Below are 14,716 nucleotides of genomic sequence, written 5' to 3' on the forward strand. Positions count from 1 at the left end.
TCACTGAACAACATAAACACACTATTCAAATGTGGTTCACTTCTGTTTACCTGGGAGAGAGAACAGTACCAGGACACAGGGCCGTCCAACGCTCTGAGAGCGGCCATCTTCAAGGAGAACTGCCAGTCTCTGACTGTTTTTTCCCACATGACTCCCTTGTCTGATCTTAATTCAGCGAAACAGAAATTCATCAGCCATAGGGATTTCTGGTTGCTTTATCCATGAAAGATGCAAAGTTAAATTCTTGCCAGGTGTGGTAGTGGTTCATGCCTTTGATTCCAGTTCTTGGGAGGGAGAGGCAGGCAGATCTCCTTGAGTTTGAGGTCAGTGTGATCTACATGGCGAATTCTAGGCCAGACAGAGATACATAATGAGGACCTGTCTCAAAAAAAAAAAAAAAAAAGTTAAACTCTGATAAAATTAGAGAAGTGATTCCTGCAAGTTGTTCTCTGATGCCCACCAGAGCACCTAATAAATAAATATAATAAAAATATTTAAACTCTATCAGTTTTGTGGTTAATTATGCAGACATGATATTGCATTGGAGCTAAAACTACATTTATCAGTTACCAGAATAGCAAAGAACATGAGCTGTGTTTAAACTTAAGCTTAACCAAAATGCTAACAGTGATGAAAATGGGGGAGATTTAATCTTCAAATTCAAGTCATAAATTTTCCTTAGAAAACAACAGGTCCTACCACTGAACAGGACAAATGAGAACACACTGTAAGTACATACGTGTATGAAGATTCCATGAACAAAAACCCTTTACTTTGTATGTTAACCTAAAACAATTATGGGGAGAGAAGAGGGGGGCATGGGGAGAACTGCATGTTCTAGATCAGTGGTTCTCTACCTTCCTAGTGCCGAGACCTTTAACACAGTTCCTCAGGTTGTGGTGACCCCCACCATAAAACTATGTTCGTTGCTACTTCACAACTGTAATTTCCCACTGTTATGAATGGTAATGGGAATGCCTGTGTTTTCTGATGGTCTTAGGCAACCCCATGAAAGGGTTATCCGATACTACAATGGGGTCACAACCCACAGGTTGAGAACCACTGTTCTAGACTCTCTTTCTAGCTAACGTCTATCTGTTTTAGAATCTTAAAATCAAATTCTTCTTGATTTTCTTCACGGAAGTGTGCATGAGGTACTGACTGGGATCTAGAATACATTCCTGGGCATGGAAAAAAAACTCAGAATTCAGTAGCTAGACTAATTTTCACATATTTATCCTCACATTGCTTCATTTAAACAAGATTCAACAACTGTCAGATGTATACTACTATACTACATAATATATAATAAACAATTATTTATTATATGCATGTATGAATGTCTCAGGGCAATTTGTGGGTCTCTTCTACCACATGGGTCCCAGGAATCAAACTCAGGTAGTCAAGATTTTTGGCAAGTTCCTTAACCTGCTGAGCCATCTCACTAGTTCTTAACACTCTTGACACCAAAGGTCAGATACTGAGCTGGGCAGTGGTGGCGCACACCTTTAATCCCAGCACTCGGGAGGCAGAGGCACTTGGATCGCTGGGCTTGGGACCAGTTTGGTCTACAGAATGAATTCCAGGGCACATGGAGAAACCGTGTCTCAAAAACAAAAACAGAGTCAATTATGTATGTGCTTATGTATTATATTAGAAATGAGGAGTCTTTTCTGTACCCAGGCTGGCTATCTACGACTAGGCTGAAGCACCCATTCTCTAAAGAACTGAGACTACATGCACTGGCCACCACATCCAACTACAAAGAGCCCGATATATAAAAAAGCAGATGCTTGGAGACCCCGATTAAAAACAGGATGCAGGTTGGGGACAGAGCTGAAGCCCTTGTCACAGAAGCAATGGGACCAGAGAACCCATGCAAATCCTGGTTAGGCTTAGAGGACTGCCTGCGATTCTAGCCTCCAACTTAGAGACACGGGATCCCTAGAGCAAGCTTGCTAACAAGACTAGCTGTGCATGGTTCTGGGTCTGACTGGGAGGACCCGACTCAATGCAACAAGAAAATCAACCAAGGATGGTGATGCTCAGCATCCAACTCCGGCCTCCACAGGCACACACACTCACATATATGCCTACACACTTCCACTTCCTCCCACAAATGTTGGAAAAAACAAAGGTTCAGAACAACCCTTTAATACAGTTTTTCTTGTTATAATGACCCCCCCCAACCACAAAATTTTCATTGCCACTTCATAACTGCAATTTTGCTAGTGCTATGTATCATAATGTAAATATCTGTGTTTTCGGATGGTCTTGAGTGACCCCTGTGAAGGGCTTGTTCAACCCCACAAAGGGGTCACGACCCACATGCTGAGAACCACTGGTCTAGAGTCTAGGTATCTACAGAATAACCAGCTCACTGTTGTTATTAGTGCACCTAGTTACACACAGTAAATACATTTATAAAATACAAATCAGCTCACAACTGTAATTAAGAAATGCTCTGTCTGGGTAGAGAGATGTTCAGCAGTTAAGAGCACTGGCTGTTCTTCCAGAGGCCCCAGGGCTGGTTGTCTAACTCTATCCCAGGGAATCTCACCCCCTCTTCTGGACTCCATGTCCAGCACACAGACAGACAGACAGACACACACACACACACACACACACACACACACACACACACCCCGGGTGGCAGAGTGCTGATTTGAACTTGCTGCAGACTTTGCTTTTGAATTCTGGTTTGTTTTCATTTCACCAAGGAAAGCTGAAAATCACGAAGGAAGCTGAATCCAAGTGTAATCATTACTGACTGAAAAACTTCAAAAGCAGGCATTTCAATTACTCACAGAAGTATAATTTAAATAAACATGAAAGCAGTTTCATGACTATTCAAATCTGTAAAAGAAATCTTCCACACACTGGCTTGTTAGAAGTGTTGTCAACAGTTTCCATTTTCAACATCCTAAAATTCGATTCTACGGCTCTTGACTCTATTATAAGAAGTAAATCTAAACTGCTGAGTCAATTTGACAGGAAGCAGAAATCTACACAACTCAAGTCTGAGAAGGAGAGAGTCTCTCTGTCTCTCTCTCCCTCTCTCTTTGGGGGCAGGGACAGGAATCCTTGTAGGCCAGTCAGGCCTGGAATTCACTGTGTGGGAAAGAATGACCTTGAATCTCTGATCCTCCTGCCTCCACCTCCCTAGCTGAGACCACTTACATGTGTGCACCAACTCCGCTGCTTATCTGAGGAGATGTTTTCAATGGAGTAGAAATCATTACTGACAATAACTTGATAATAAGAATGGTCTGTGAGCCTAAAACAAGACAGCTAGTGGGCACACCCGTAATCCCATCACTTGCGAGGCTGAGGCAGGAGGATTACCACCAGCTGGAGCCTGATGTCGTTTTCACAGTGAGTTCCAGACCAGTCTACAGAGTGGGATGCTGTCTGAATAAAATAATCCCAATAAAAACAAGCTGTCTGGGGCGTCTCCCAGTAGAGTAGGCGCTCAGCGATTTTGGTCAGTGGGCCATGGCTTCTCTGCAGGCGCCGGGCGACAGGGCGTCGTCATCTAGCACCTAGGCAGCTGCTCAGGTCCCCGCCGCCCCGCACTCTCCGCACCCCCCATCTCCGCCCCGCACTACCCTGCTCTCTCTGCACCCCCATCTCCGCCCCGCACTACCCTGCTCTCTCTGCACCCCGATCTCCGCCCCGCACTACCCTGCTCTCTCTGCACCCCGATCTCCGCCCCGCACTACCCTGCTCTTTCTGCACCCGGATCTCCGCCCCCATACCCTGCTCTCTCTGCACCCCACACTACCCTGCTCTCTCTGCACCCCACACTACCCTGCTCTCTCCGCACCCCGATCTCCGCCCTGCACTTACCCTGCTCTCTCTGCACCCCGGATCTCCGCTCCCCCACTACCCTGCTCTCTCTGCACCCCGATCTCCGCCCTGCACTTACCCTGCTCTCTCTGCACCCCACACTACCCTGCTCTCTCTGCACCCCACACTACCCTGCTCTCTCCGCACCCCGATCTCCGCCCTGCACTTACCCTGCTCTCTCTGCACCCGGATCTCCGCTCCCCCACTACCCTGCTCTCTCTGCACCCGGATCTCCGCTCCCCCACTACCCTGCTCTCTCTGCACCCCACACTACCTTGCTCTATCCGCACCCGGATCTCCGTCCCGCACTTACCCTTCTCTCTCTGTACCCCGGTTCTCTGGTTCTTTCCCGCGTGCCCACACCTGCGCCTTGTCCGCCTCCCAGCCGCAGCCCCCACAGAGCAGTCTCGGGCTGTGGGAGGTGGAGTCCTTCCGGGGTCAGGACGCCAAGGTAAGGAAAGTGGAGGGCCACGGGCGGACTGCGTGAGGGGCTACGTGCGAAGTCGCTCCCGCCATATTTGTAGAGGGCAGTGCGCTCTATCTAGAATCGCAACCCTTTATACACCTGTCAATGGGTAGTATGGGAGTAGGTAACCTTTTAGGAGTATAGGACCATTCAGCGAATCTGGTTAGGACTATGGAGCTTTTCTCTGTGAAAATGGTTATGATCGTTCATTATTAAAGAAAATATGATAAACATACAGCATGCGTGTGCATGGACACACATGCACACCTTTTTGAGCCCCTGAAATCCATCGTGGGTCCCAAATCAAGAATTTCTGGGGTCTGGAGAGATGGCTTAGTGGTTAAGAGCACTGGTTGTTCTTCCAGAGGACCCAGGTTCAATTCCAGCACCCACATGGTGGCTCACAACTGTCTGTAACTCTAGTTCCAGGGGACCTGACACCTTCACACCAATGCACATAAAGTAAAGTTAAATAAATTTAAAAAGAAGAAGAAGAATTTCTGTTCTGGGAATTGTATTAGAGTTTGTGCTGAGCTTGTATGAGGCTCTCCAATGCATACCCACCCCCAGCCCCACCCCATACAACCAATCAAGCACCTTCTATCTTAGACCCTGAGTCCTCAAGTGAGCTAGGTTACAGGTATGGTAGATGGACCTATATAAATAGTGCATTTATTATTAACTTAGATTCCCTATGGTTGCTAGGCTGTGGCAGCAGCAGTGGCACGTGCCTTCAATTCCAGCACTGGGGAGGCAGAGGCAGGAAGATCTCTGTGAGTTCCAGGCCAGCCTGGTCTACAAAGTAAGTTCCAGGACAGCTATGGCTACACAGAGAAATCCTGTCCTGAAAAAACAAACAAAAAATTCTTTACATTTTTTAAATCCTTCACTAAATTAGGTAACCTAGGAATAGCAATGAAGTTAAAAGTTAACTAGTATTCTAGATTGATGGCTAAAAATCAAACAGGGGGCTGGAGGGATGACTCAGTGGTTAAGAACGCTTCTTGTCTCTTGTGCAGACTCAGCTAAGGTTTCCACTATCCACAACAGGCAGCTCACAATGGCCTGTAACTCCAGTTCCATGAGGATATGATGTTCTCTTCTGGCTTCCATGAACACTGTAGCTAGAATTTTCCTGCCTGGCCCACAGTCAGGACAAATCTCTCTCATCCGCCAGTCCCACAGTCGCTCAGATCCAACCAAGTAAGCACACAGAGACTTATATTACTTACAAACTGTATGGCCGTGGCAGGCTTCTTGTTATCTACTTCTTTTATCTTAAATTAACCCATTTCTATTAATCTATACCTTGCCACATGGCTTGTGGCTTCTCAGTACCTTACATCTTTTTTGTCAAGGCAGTGTCTGTCAGTATCTCTCTTCCCCCAGCCTTCCACTTCCCAGAATTCTCTTCTCTCTTGTCCCGCCTATACTTCCTGCCTGGCCACTGGCCAAACAGCATTTTATTTTACCCAATCAGAGCAACACATTTGACATACAGAACATCCCACAGCACCTCCCCTTTTCTGTTTTTCAAAAAGCAAGGTTTTAACTTTTATATAGTAAAATTTTAGATAATAAAACAATTATCAAGCAAGCAGTTACAATATTAAAGAAGATATCCTATCTATCTTATATTTGTGAGTCTAAGGTTTTATATCTAACTTATCTTTTATCATAATTGAGGAAATTAGAACTATCTAGTATTCAACCACATCAAAGACTTCAGAAGGATATAATATTACCTGAGAACAGGGAGAAGGATGCAAGCAACTTTTGGGAGTCTTGTAGGGTAGACAGAGACAGCTGGCAGCCTGGACAGTCACCTAATGTTCCTTTGTAAAGTTGGGGCATTTGTCTTCAGCCCACAGGGCTAGAGTCTCCCAGTCACTTTTCTCAGTATCCTGTAGAATATCTGGCAGTTTCCTCTGTGAAGCAGGAACCTGAAGGACCATTTTGTCAAGCAAAGTTTAGTGGTCACCTTTCTATGGGTCCTGCATGTCCAGTCGATCAAGCAGTCCAGGAAAGTCCCAAATGGCTATTTTTGCTAAGGTGAAGATAAGATCTGAAGGGTCTTCAGTGCCCATCCTCCTCTCTGAAGTAAATCGGTGCTGCCAGGAGCAGACATGTCTCACTGTCCAGAAAGTCTAAATTTTAAAAATATTTTAAATGCCATATTCTGAAGGTCTTTGAAGTATTTGAAGATTACCTATCTATCTGAAATATCTCTGTGTATACCTAGAAGACTTAACTAACATGGCTATGAGTATGATTATCATAGATGATTAATTATTAATCTATTTTTAATTATCCATTACAATTTTAAATGAGCTGTACAAAAATAATACCTTAAAAGTAGAAATATACGCACAGTATAACACAATTAACTTTAAGTTTGTATTAATAGACTAAAATCAATACCAATGTAAAACATTTTAAACAAGTTGTTGCTCTTTAGAAGTAAGTTCCTTAATCTACTCTTTCTTCCTATTATATCTATATCATATCCCCTTTTATTCTTTAGAAAGAGATTGCATTTATAATCAACTTATTTTAAATAAAAATACTGGTTTTCTTCTGTCCCACACCAGAGGGCTATTCTGATTTGGGACATAAAAGTCTCTTAACCTTTTCTTTTAGCAATATGCCTGGGTTTAGAGAAGGAGTGAGCCAATTCCATCTCCAAAGCCAGCTTGATAATTTTGGGAAATTGGTCGTAGTTTCTCTTACTACTTCCTGCTGGAGGGGGGGCGCTGTATCTTATGGGGACACAAAGAAAATTTTAGGATTATGGAGTAGTCCATTAGGGTGAACCTCTGAGCCAGTTGCCTTGAAACCATTCTGGATGTTGGATCATCTGGGCCATTGTGTCATTGGAGACCTTTCAGGTGGTCTTGGCTGATCAAACCTGATGTATCTTAATCTGGAACAAATCCACAGCCTCTGGCTTTCTGTGGAAACAAAATCAGAGACTCTTTTCCAAAGCAACATATCCTTATATCCAAAATTTGAAGTCAAGGTACCTTTAAAATTTACATATTTGTTTAACTCAACAGCTTTTATGATCAAATCTTTTTCTGCAGTTAAAAATCCCAAAGACAAGACAAACCAGATTCTCTGTGTAATATCCATCTTTGTAAGACTGAAACGCCTCTGTGGCTGCTGGCTCCACCCACCTCAGCTTTCCAACATGGCGGTGATACAGTTTACCGCCAGCTCTGGGTCTGGAGCCATGTGTACCATCAACTATCAGAAGCAGTTCTATCAAAGCAGCGCATAGCCCAGAAAACTTTTTTTTTTTTTTTTAAACTAGCAAAGGCTAAATCCACCATGCAGCAGAGTAAAGTGTCACTTGTAGACTCCTCATTCCCGCCATACTGCAGGTCAGATGCACATGCCAGGAACCCGCCATAGTAGCTCAAATGGGCGGGCTGCTGCTAACTTGAGAGAGACAACTAGGAAGTGCTGTGGATATCGCTCTGTAAAAATAAAATGCTGTTTGGCCAGTGGCCAGGCAGGAAGTACAGGCGGGACAAGAGAGAAGAGAATTCTGGGAAATAGAAGGCTGGAGAGACACCGCCTACCGCCGCCATAAGAAGCAACATGTAAAGACACTGGTAAGCAACAAGCCATGTGGCAAAGTATAGATAAGCAGAAATGGGTTAATTTAAGATAGAAAAAATAGATAACAAGAAGCCTGCCACAGCCATACAGTTTGTAAACAATGTAAGTTTCTGTGTGCTTTCTTGGTTGGGTCTGAGGACTGTGGGACTGGCGGGTAAGAGAGATTTGTCCTGACTGGGCCAGACAGAAAAACTCCAACTACAAGGAAGTTTATTTTAGCTCTGTTTTAGAATCTTTTTTCTCAGGTTTTAGGTGGAAACTCTTGCCAACACATAATGAAGGGATAGGTTGCAGGATCTGGGAAAGGTATGGCGCAGTCTGGCGGTGTTCTCTGGAGAACTCTGTTCGCTCTGCTCAGGGTCCCAGAACCAAGAGAGGCCTCTCTTCTTGATCCTGGGTCTTCAGCTTCCTCCCTCAGCCCCGCCTTCTGGGCGTGACCATTACGGAAGCCTCAATGGGGGTTGGAACTTCCAGGCCTAGCCTAGGATGGCTACCCACTGCAGAACACCTGCATAAAGGTGGTACACATACAAACATGTAAAAAAAAAAATAGTCTCTTGTGGTGATATATTGTGTACCCTCATAAACTCTGTCTGGAGATCAGAGGACAGAGCAAGGCACTAGATTAAACAGAGGCCAGGCAGTGATGGCACACACCTTTAATCCTAGCACTCAGGAGGCAGCGATCTGTGTGGATCTCTGTGAGTTCAAAGCCACCCTGGACAACATAAGATTGACTCAGTCTAGGAGAGAAACAGAACCAGGCAGTGGTGGCACACAGCTTTAATCCCAGTACTTGGGAGTCACATGACTTTAATCCCAGCACTAGAAAGGAAGTGATATGGCAGGGTGGAGAAAGGTATATAAGGCATGAGGAGACAGGAACTAAGGTCTTTTCAGGCTGAGGAGTCCTAGAGGTGAGAGGTGGCAGTGGCTTGTTCCTTTGTCTCTCTGATCTTTCAGCATTTACCCCAATATCTGGCCTCAGGTTTTTTATTAAAAGACCAATTTAGATTTTGAGCAACAGTCTCTTTTCAAAGCCGTAGTCACATCTGTTTAAACAGCTGCATCAGAAGCTTGCCTGTTCCAATGGTACTCTGGAACCCTTTACCCCCAAGGTAAAAGCGAAGAGGACCTTAGTTACTGAGCAAGGTGGGAGGTAACAATGAGCTTGATGGAATATGCTAGAATGACGAAAAATCTCAAGGCAAGAAGTTCTGTAGATGAGATTTTGCTGCTCCTGTGTGTGTGTGTGTGTGTGTGTGTGTGTGTGTGTGTGTGTGTGATCTCTTATTGGTTTTTTAATAAATATGTATTATTTATATAAGTACATGTCTGCATGGCTTTTTAATAAAGGGTGAGTGGCCAATGGTTAGGCAGGAAGAGGTTAGCTGGGACTTCCAGGGACAGAAAGGACTCTGGGAAGAAGAAAGGAGGTTGTCAGGCAGACACAGAGGAAGCAGGATGGGCAGTGCAGAGACAGATGCCAGTGAGACTCTGAAGAAGTCAGACATACAGACAGGACAGAGGTAGCTGAGCCACATGGCAGAGTGTAGATCAATGAAAACAGGTTAATTTAAGTTATAAGAGCTAGTGTATATATTCATATATATATATGAGCTAAAGGCAAGCTTTCATAATTAATATTACATCTCTGTGTCATTATTTGGGAGTTGGCTGGTGGGACAGAGAAAGACTTGTTACAAAGGATGACTTTGAACTCTTCTGAGCCTCCTGTCTCCAACTCTGGAGTGCTGGAATTACTGGGATGAAAATCCATGTCCCACCCTGCCCCTAGTGTTAGAGGTAGACTCTAGGACTTCATGCATACCGGGTAAGTTCTCTACAAATCAGTTTCTTCCCTAGCTCATTTTAAAGTTTTTATTTCATTTTTTTAAATTTGTGTTTTTTCCTATTTTTCTGACAAAAGACCACGATCAAGTCAACTTATAGAAGGGTTTATTTGGGGCTTAAGGTTTAAGGGAGAAAATAGTCCATGACGTTGGGGCACAGGTGCCGGCAGGTGGCCAAGCAGCAGCTCAAGCTCCCATCTTGAACAGCAGAAGACAGGAAACTGCAAAGGAAAGGGCATGAGGCTTTGGTAACCTTGGAACCTGTGCCAGTGACATGTCTACTCCGGGAAGATCATACCTCCTAAGCCTCAAACAGCCACCAACTGTACATCAACTTTTTAAATACCAGAGACTTATAGGGATGTATTAATCAACCACAATGTGTATATGTGTGTATGCATGTAGCAAGTCTTTCTCTGTACCACCAGCTCCCAAATAACGACACAGAGACTTATTAATGAATTATGAAAGTTGGGCCTTATCTTAGGCTTGTCCCACTAGCTCTTATAAACTTAAATTTACGCATTTATTTTAATCTACATTCTGTTGAGTTGCTTTATTGGTGGAATTATTAAGGCCACTCCACGTAGTTAAAAGGGAAGTTTATTTTGTGGGGTAACTTACAAATGAAGGGGTAGGTCGCAGAGTCTGGCAAGGTAGAGGGTAGTCCGGCGGCGGCGTTCTCTGGAGAACTCTGCTCGGTCCACCTCTCGCGTCCGGCGTCCCGGAACCAAGCGAGTGAGTTCTTCCCGATCCTTCGTCTTCTGCTTCCTCCTCTGCCCCGCCTTGTGGGTGTGACCATTACCGAAGCCTCAGTGGGGGTTGGAACTTCCAGGCCAATGCTGGGATGCCTATCCACTACATTGCTTGTTACTGCATCTCTGTGTATTGTTAATGATGCTTCCTTTATGGCTAGCTGGTGACCCAGCCTCCTTTTTCCTAGAGTTCTTTCTCTCTCTGTGCCTGGAAGTCCCACCTATACCTCCTGCCTAGCTATTGGCCGTTCAGCTTTTATTACACCAACCACAGCAATAATCTTCATACAGTGTGCAAATATTCCACAACTTGTGTGTGTCTGTGTGTGTGTGTGTGTGTGTGTGTGTGTATGTGCATAAATTTGTATGTACCCCATGCATACAGTACCCAAGGAGGCCAGAAAAGGGCATCAAATCTCTTAGAACTGGAATTACAGGTGCTAGGAAGCTAATTCAGGTCTCTGTGGGTGCTGGGAAGCAATCCCAGGCTCTCTTTAAGAGCGTCAAGTGCTCTTAATTGTTGAGGCTTCTCTCCAGCCCCTCCCCAGCTCATTTAAAAATTATTATTATTTCTGGGTGGGTGGTGCATGCCTTTAATCCTAGCACTCGGGAAGCAGAACCAGGCAGATCTCTGTGAGTTCAAGGCCAGCCTGGTCTACAGAGCCGAGATCCAGGACATGTACCAAAACAACACTGTGGTGGTATTGTGTTCCCCAAAATATTGTGTGTTCCCTGAAATAAACATATCTGGGGTCAGAGAACAGACAGCCACCAGAACAAAGCCAAAAATGGTGGCTAGAAAATGGGAAGAATAAGCCATAGCAGAAGTTGTGTGGTGGTACACGCCTTTAATCCCAGCACTTGGGAGGCAGAGCCAGGTGGATCTCTGTGTGTTCAAGGCCACTTTAGAAAAAACTAAGCAGGGTGACCCATGCCTTTAATCCCAGAAACCCAGCCTGTAATCTCAGGGAGTGACAGGCAGAAAGGGGAAGATATATAAGGCATGAAAACCAGGCACCAGGAGTAAAGCATGTAGTTAGTTAAGCATCTGGTTGGTTAAGTGTTCAGGCTTTGGAGCAACACAGTTCAGCTGAGATTCATGTGGAGGAGGACTCAGAAGCTTCCAGCCTGAGGAAACAGGATCACCTGAGGAACTAGCAAGGTGAGATAGCTGTGGCTTGTTCTGCTTCTCTGATCTTCCAGCAATCACCCCAATAACTGGCCTAGGGTTTGAGTTTCATTAATAAGAACTTTTAAGATTCCTACTACACAACACAGAGAAACCCTGTCTCGAAAACTTAAAAAAAAATTATTATTAAAACTGTGCATGCGTGTGTGTGTGTGTGTGTGTGTGTGTGTGTGTGTGTGTCCACCCTCGGTATTGAAGGCTGTCAGCTTTCTGGGCTGGAGTTAAAGGTGTTTATAAGCTGCTCAACATGGGAAAACACACACACATACTGTGTACATACACAATATTAATGAATAAAGTTTAAAAATACTTTTCTCTGCTTCTTGACTTCTACTATTGTACAGATAGCCAGATCACACTTCCACCACAACTTTCTTGCATGATAGACTGTACCCTCAAATTTCATGAGCCAAAATGAATCCTTCCTCTTCTGTTCTCAGAAATCAGGATGGAGTCAGGAGGACCAAGAGTTCAAGGCCAGTCTGGGCTACATAACAAGGACCTGTCTTAAAAACAAACTATCAGGGCTAGAGAGATGGTACAGCAGTTGTAAACACTGGCTGCTCTTCTGGAGGAATTGGTTTCAATTCTTAGCACTCACAGGACGACTCACAACCATCAATAACTCCAGTCCCAGGGAATCTGACACCTTCTTCTGGCCTCCTGGGGCACCAGATGGGAAGATGATGTACAGACACATATGTAGACAAAATGCCCATATAAACAACAAACAAATAAATGAAATTAATAAAAAAAACCATCACCAAAACAAAGCAAAACAAAGCACCCCCCCCACCCCCTCAACCCAGACCCTTGTTATATAGTAAATATGCACTGTGGTACTGTGTCCTCTGGGCAGGTCATCAGGGAAGCTGTGGTTAGCAGCAAGAATCCCTCCCCAGGTTGGACCCATTAGCATTTCCCCATGGAAGGAGGGGACAGCATCCAGGCTCATATAGGCCCTCCCATCTCTGAGGATGTATATGTCGTTTACAATTGCTAGAGGCATAACAGATACTCATGGTCAGTGTAGTTGTCCTTAAGTGGTCCATGCTTCAATAGCCCCAGTTAAATTAATTGGTTCACCAAGTTGCATGTGGATGGAAACATTTATTTGGTCTGTCTGTTGTTCTATCTGGGTGACTAGAAATGGACTCCCTGGAAAAAGTCATTCAATAAAAATTGATAATATTATTAATTTGGATACTGGTGAAAGCAATTGGTAAAAGTAGAACATAGTTTTACCAGTAGGTCGCTCCTGACTGGGAAGCTTCCAATCCCTCAGTGTCGAGCCCCACACAGAATGTGGTGTCAAGGGTTAATGTCCGCCACCTCCACCAGAAGAATAAGTAGAAGCCCCCATATTAGTAACCTGCTTCTGATGGAGACGGACTTCTTGCACAACACTTGGATCCATGCTCCTGCATGGAGGTAATCAGATAGACGTGCCTCACTCTGTAATCCAGGCTGGCTTGGAACGTGCAGTTCTGCCACAGCTTCCCAAGTGTGGGGTCTACAGGGGTACCCCACCACATCTGGCTGACAAACCTTTTCAGTTCAGCAGCTTTTATTCATTCACATCTTTTAAAATCAATCCAATGGATTGTAACAGTCACACAATTAGAAGTTTGTTTTTTTTTTTCCCCAGTGCTCTCAGCACTGAGAAGATCCCAAGGCTTCAATAAATATTTCATTTGATCTTGATTTTGACCTAGTGGAAAGTGGTAGAGATTAATTTCTTCTTTGTGTATGTGGAAAAGAAATGCAATTACTTCCCGAGAATGTAGGTCTTGAAGTTAGAAGAAAAACAAGGCTCAGGACTGGAGTTGAACTGAGGTAGGTCTAACGTTTCTTTAACATTTTTTTTTTTTTTTTTTTAATGACAAAGCCTCACACTGTAGCCCAGACTAGCCTCGAAGTCATGGCAATCCTCCTGCCCCAGCCGATCAAGTGCCGAATTTATAGGAACTAGCCATCTTAGATGGCAAACCCGAGACCTTTCAGTGGTTTTCCGCTTGCAGAGTCGGTAATGCACCGCGACGAGACCTTGGGAAGTCGTCTTGTGACTGCAGAGGGTGAGAGACTACGAATAAAACAGAAATACAGTCAAAGTGTACACGTCAGCTGCTGCGGATCCCTATCAAGGCCCCAGGCAAGCGCAGACCTGGCGGGGAACGGAGGCCAGATTAGAGGCTCCGCCCCGGGGCGTGCCCTCCGCGGGGCCCCGCCCCCAGACGCCCGCTGCGGCCGCGGACACACCGGAAGGAGCGGCAGCCACCGAGGGAGGCGTCGGGCTGCGGCCGGGACCCCGCGGGCCGCGCTACGCTGCGGAGCCCGTTTGCAGCCCTGCGGAGCGGATCGCGCAGGGCTGCAAGGAGGAGCGCTCCGGCGGCGGGCGGCGGCGGAGGTGAGCGCGGTGGGAGGGCGAGCGGGCGCGGCCGGGCTGAGGCTCGCTCCCGCGCGCGGCCCGGGCGGCTCCTTGGGCTGCGACCCGAGTCCGGGGCGCGGGTCGGGGGACGCGACCCGTGCGCGCCGCCCCGTTATTCATTGCTACGAACGGGAAAACCGAGGTGTCATCGGTCTAGTGGCGTGTCTTCGGCCGACGCTGCGTTTGGGTCGAGTCCAGTCCTAGCGTCTGCCGGTCCGCAGCTTTTGTTCGGGTCACATTTCCACCGTGTGTGTGTGCTTTCCCTGCGTGCTTAAGTATTTCTCAAATACAAAATGCTCTTCGGTGGAAAATTCATAATGTTGACCTGTTAGGCAACGACATAGATTGTCTTAGGGGTTTTGCATTCAGCCTAAATATTGTTAGGGTTTACAGTCTCTCGGAATCGGTATTAGGCCTGCAAAATGGAGACAGGGAATGACATCCTGGCTGAAGCAGATTCTAAACTGAGGTTGCATTTTACCAAAGGTCTCTAGACTTAGTGATTAACGTAGAATCCTAAAGTATTCTTTCTTTCTTTTTTTTTTTTCCGAG

General features: G+C 45.5%; 2 protein-coding genes across 5 annotated transcripts in view; one reads left to right on the forward strand and one right to left on the reverse strand.

The window, feature by feature from the left end:
- The window catches only part of Miga1 (mitoguardin 1), a 60,926-nt gene extending 56,634 nt beyond the window's left edge, over nt 1–4,292 (reverse strand). The window contains exons 1-2 of one of the 2 annotated variants that reach the window (XM_036189362.1): nt 4,163–4,292; nt 51–348 (exon numbers count right to left, since the gene is read on the reverse strand). In XM_036189362.1, coding sequence (XP_036045255.1) covers nt 51–191 — 141 coding nt within the window. In that variant the 5' untranslated portion in view covers nt 192–348; nt 4,163–4,292. Of the gene's footprint in view, nt 1–50; nt 379–4,162 lie in introns of both variants that reach the window. The other variant, XM_036189360.1, reaches the window with a different exon arrangement.
- Nucleotides 4,283–14,716, forward strand: part of Usp33 (ubiquitin specific peptidase 33) — a 59,284-nt gene continuing 48,850 nt past the window's right edge. For 2 of the 3 annotated variants that reach the window (XM_036189347.1, XM_036189350.1), the window contains exon 1: nt 14,082–14,143. The gene's annotated coding sequence lies outside the window, so the exon portion shown is untranslated. Of the gene's footprint in view, nt 4,301–14,081; nt 14,144–14,716 lie in introns of those variants that run through there. The other variant, XM_036189349.1, reaches the window with a different exon arrangement.

Source organism: Onychomys torridus, chromosome 6, assembly GCF_903995425.1.
Source record: "Onychomys torridus chromosome 6, mOncTor1.1, whole genome shotgun sequence".
Taxonomy (NCBI): domain Eukaryota; kingdom Metazoa; phylum Chordata; class Mammalia; order Rodentia; family Cricetidae; genus Onychomys; species Onychomys torridus.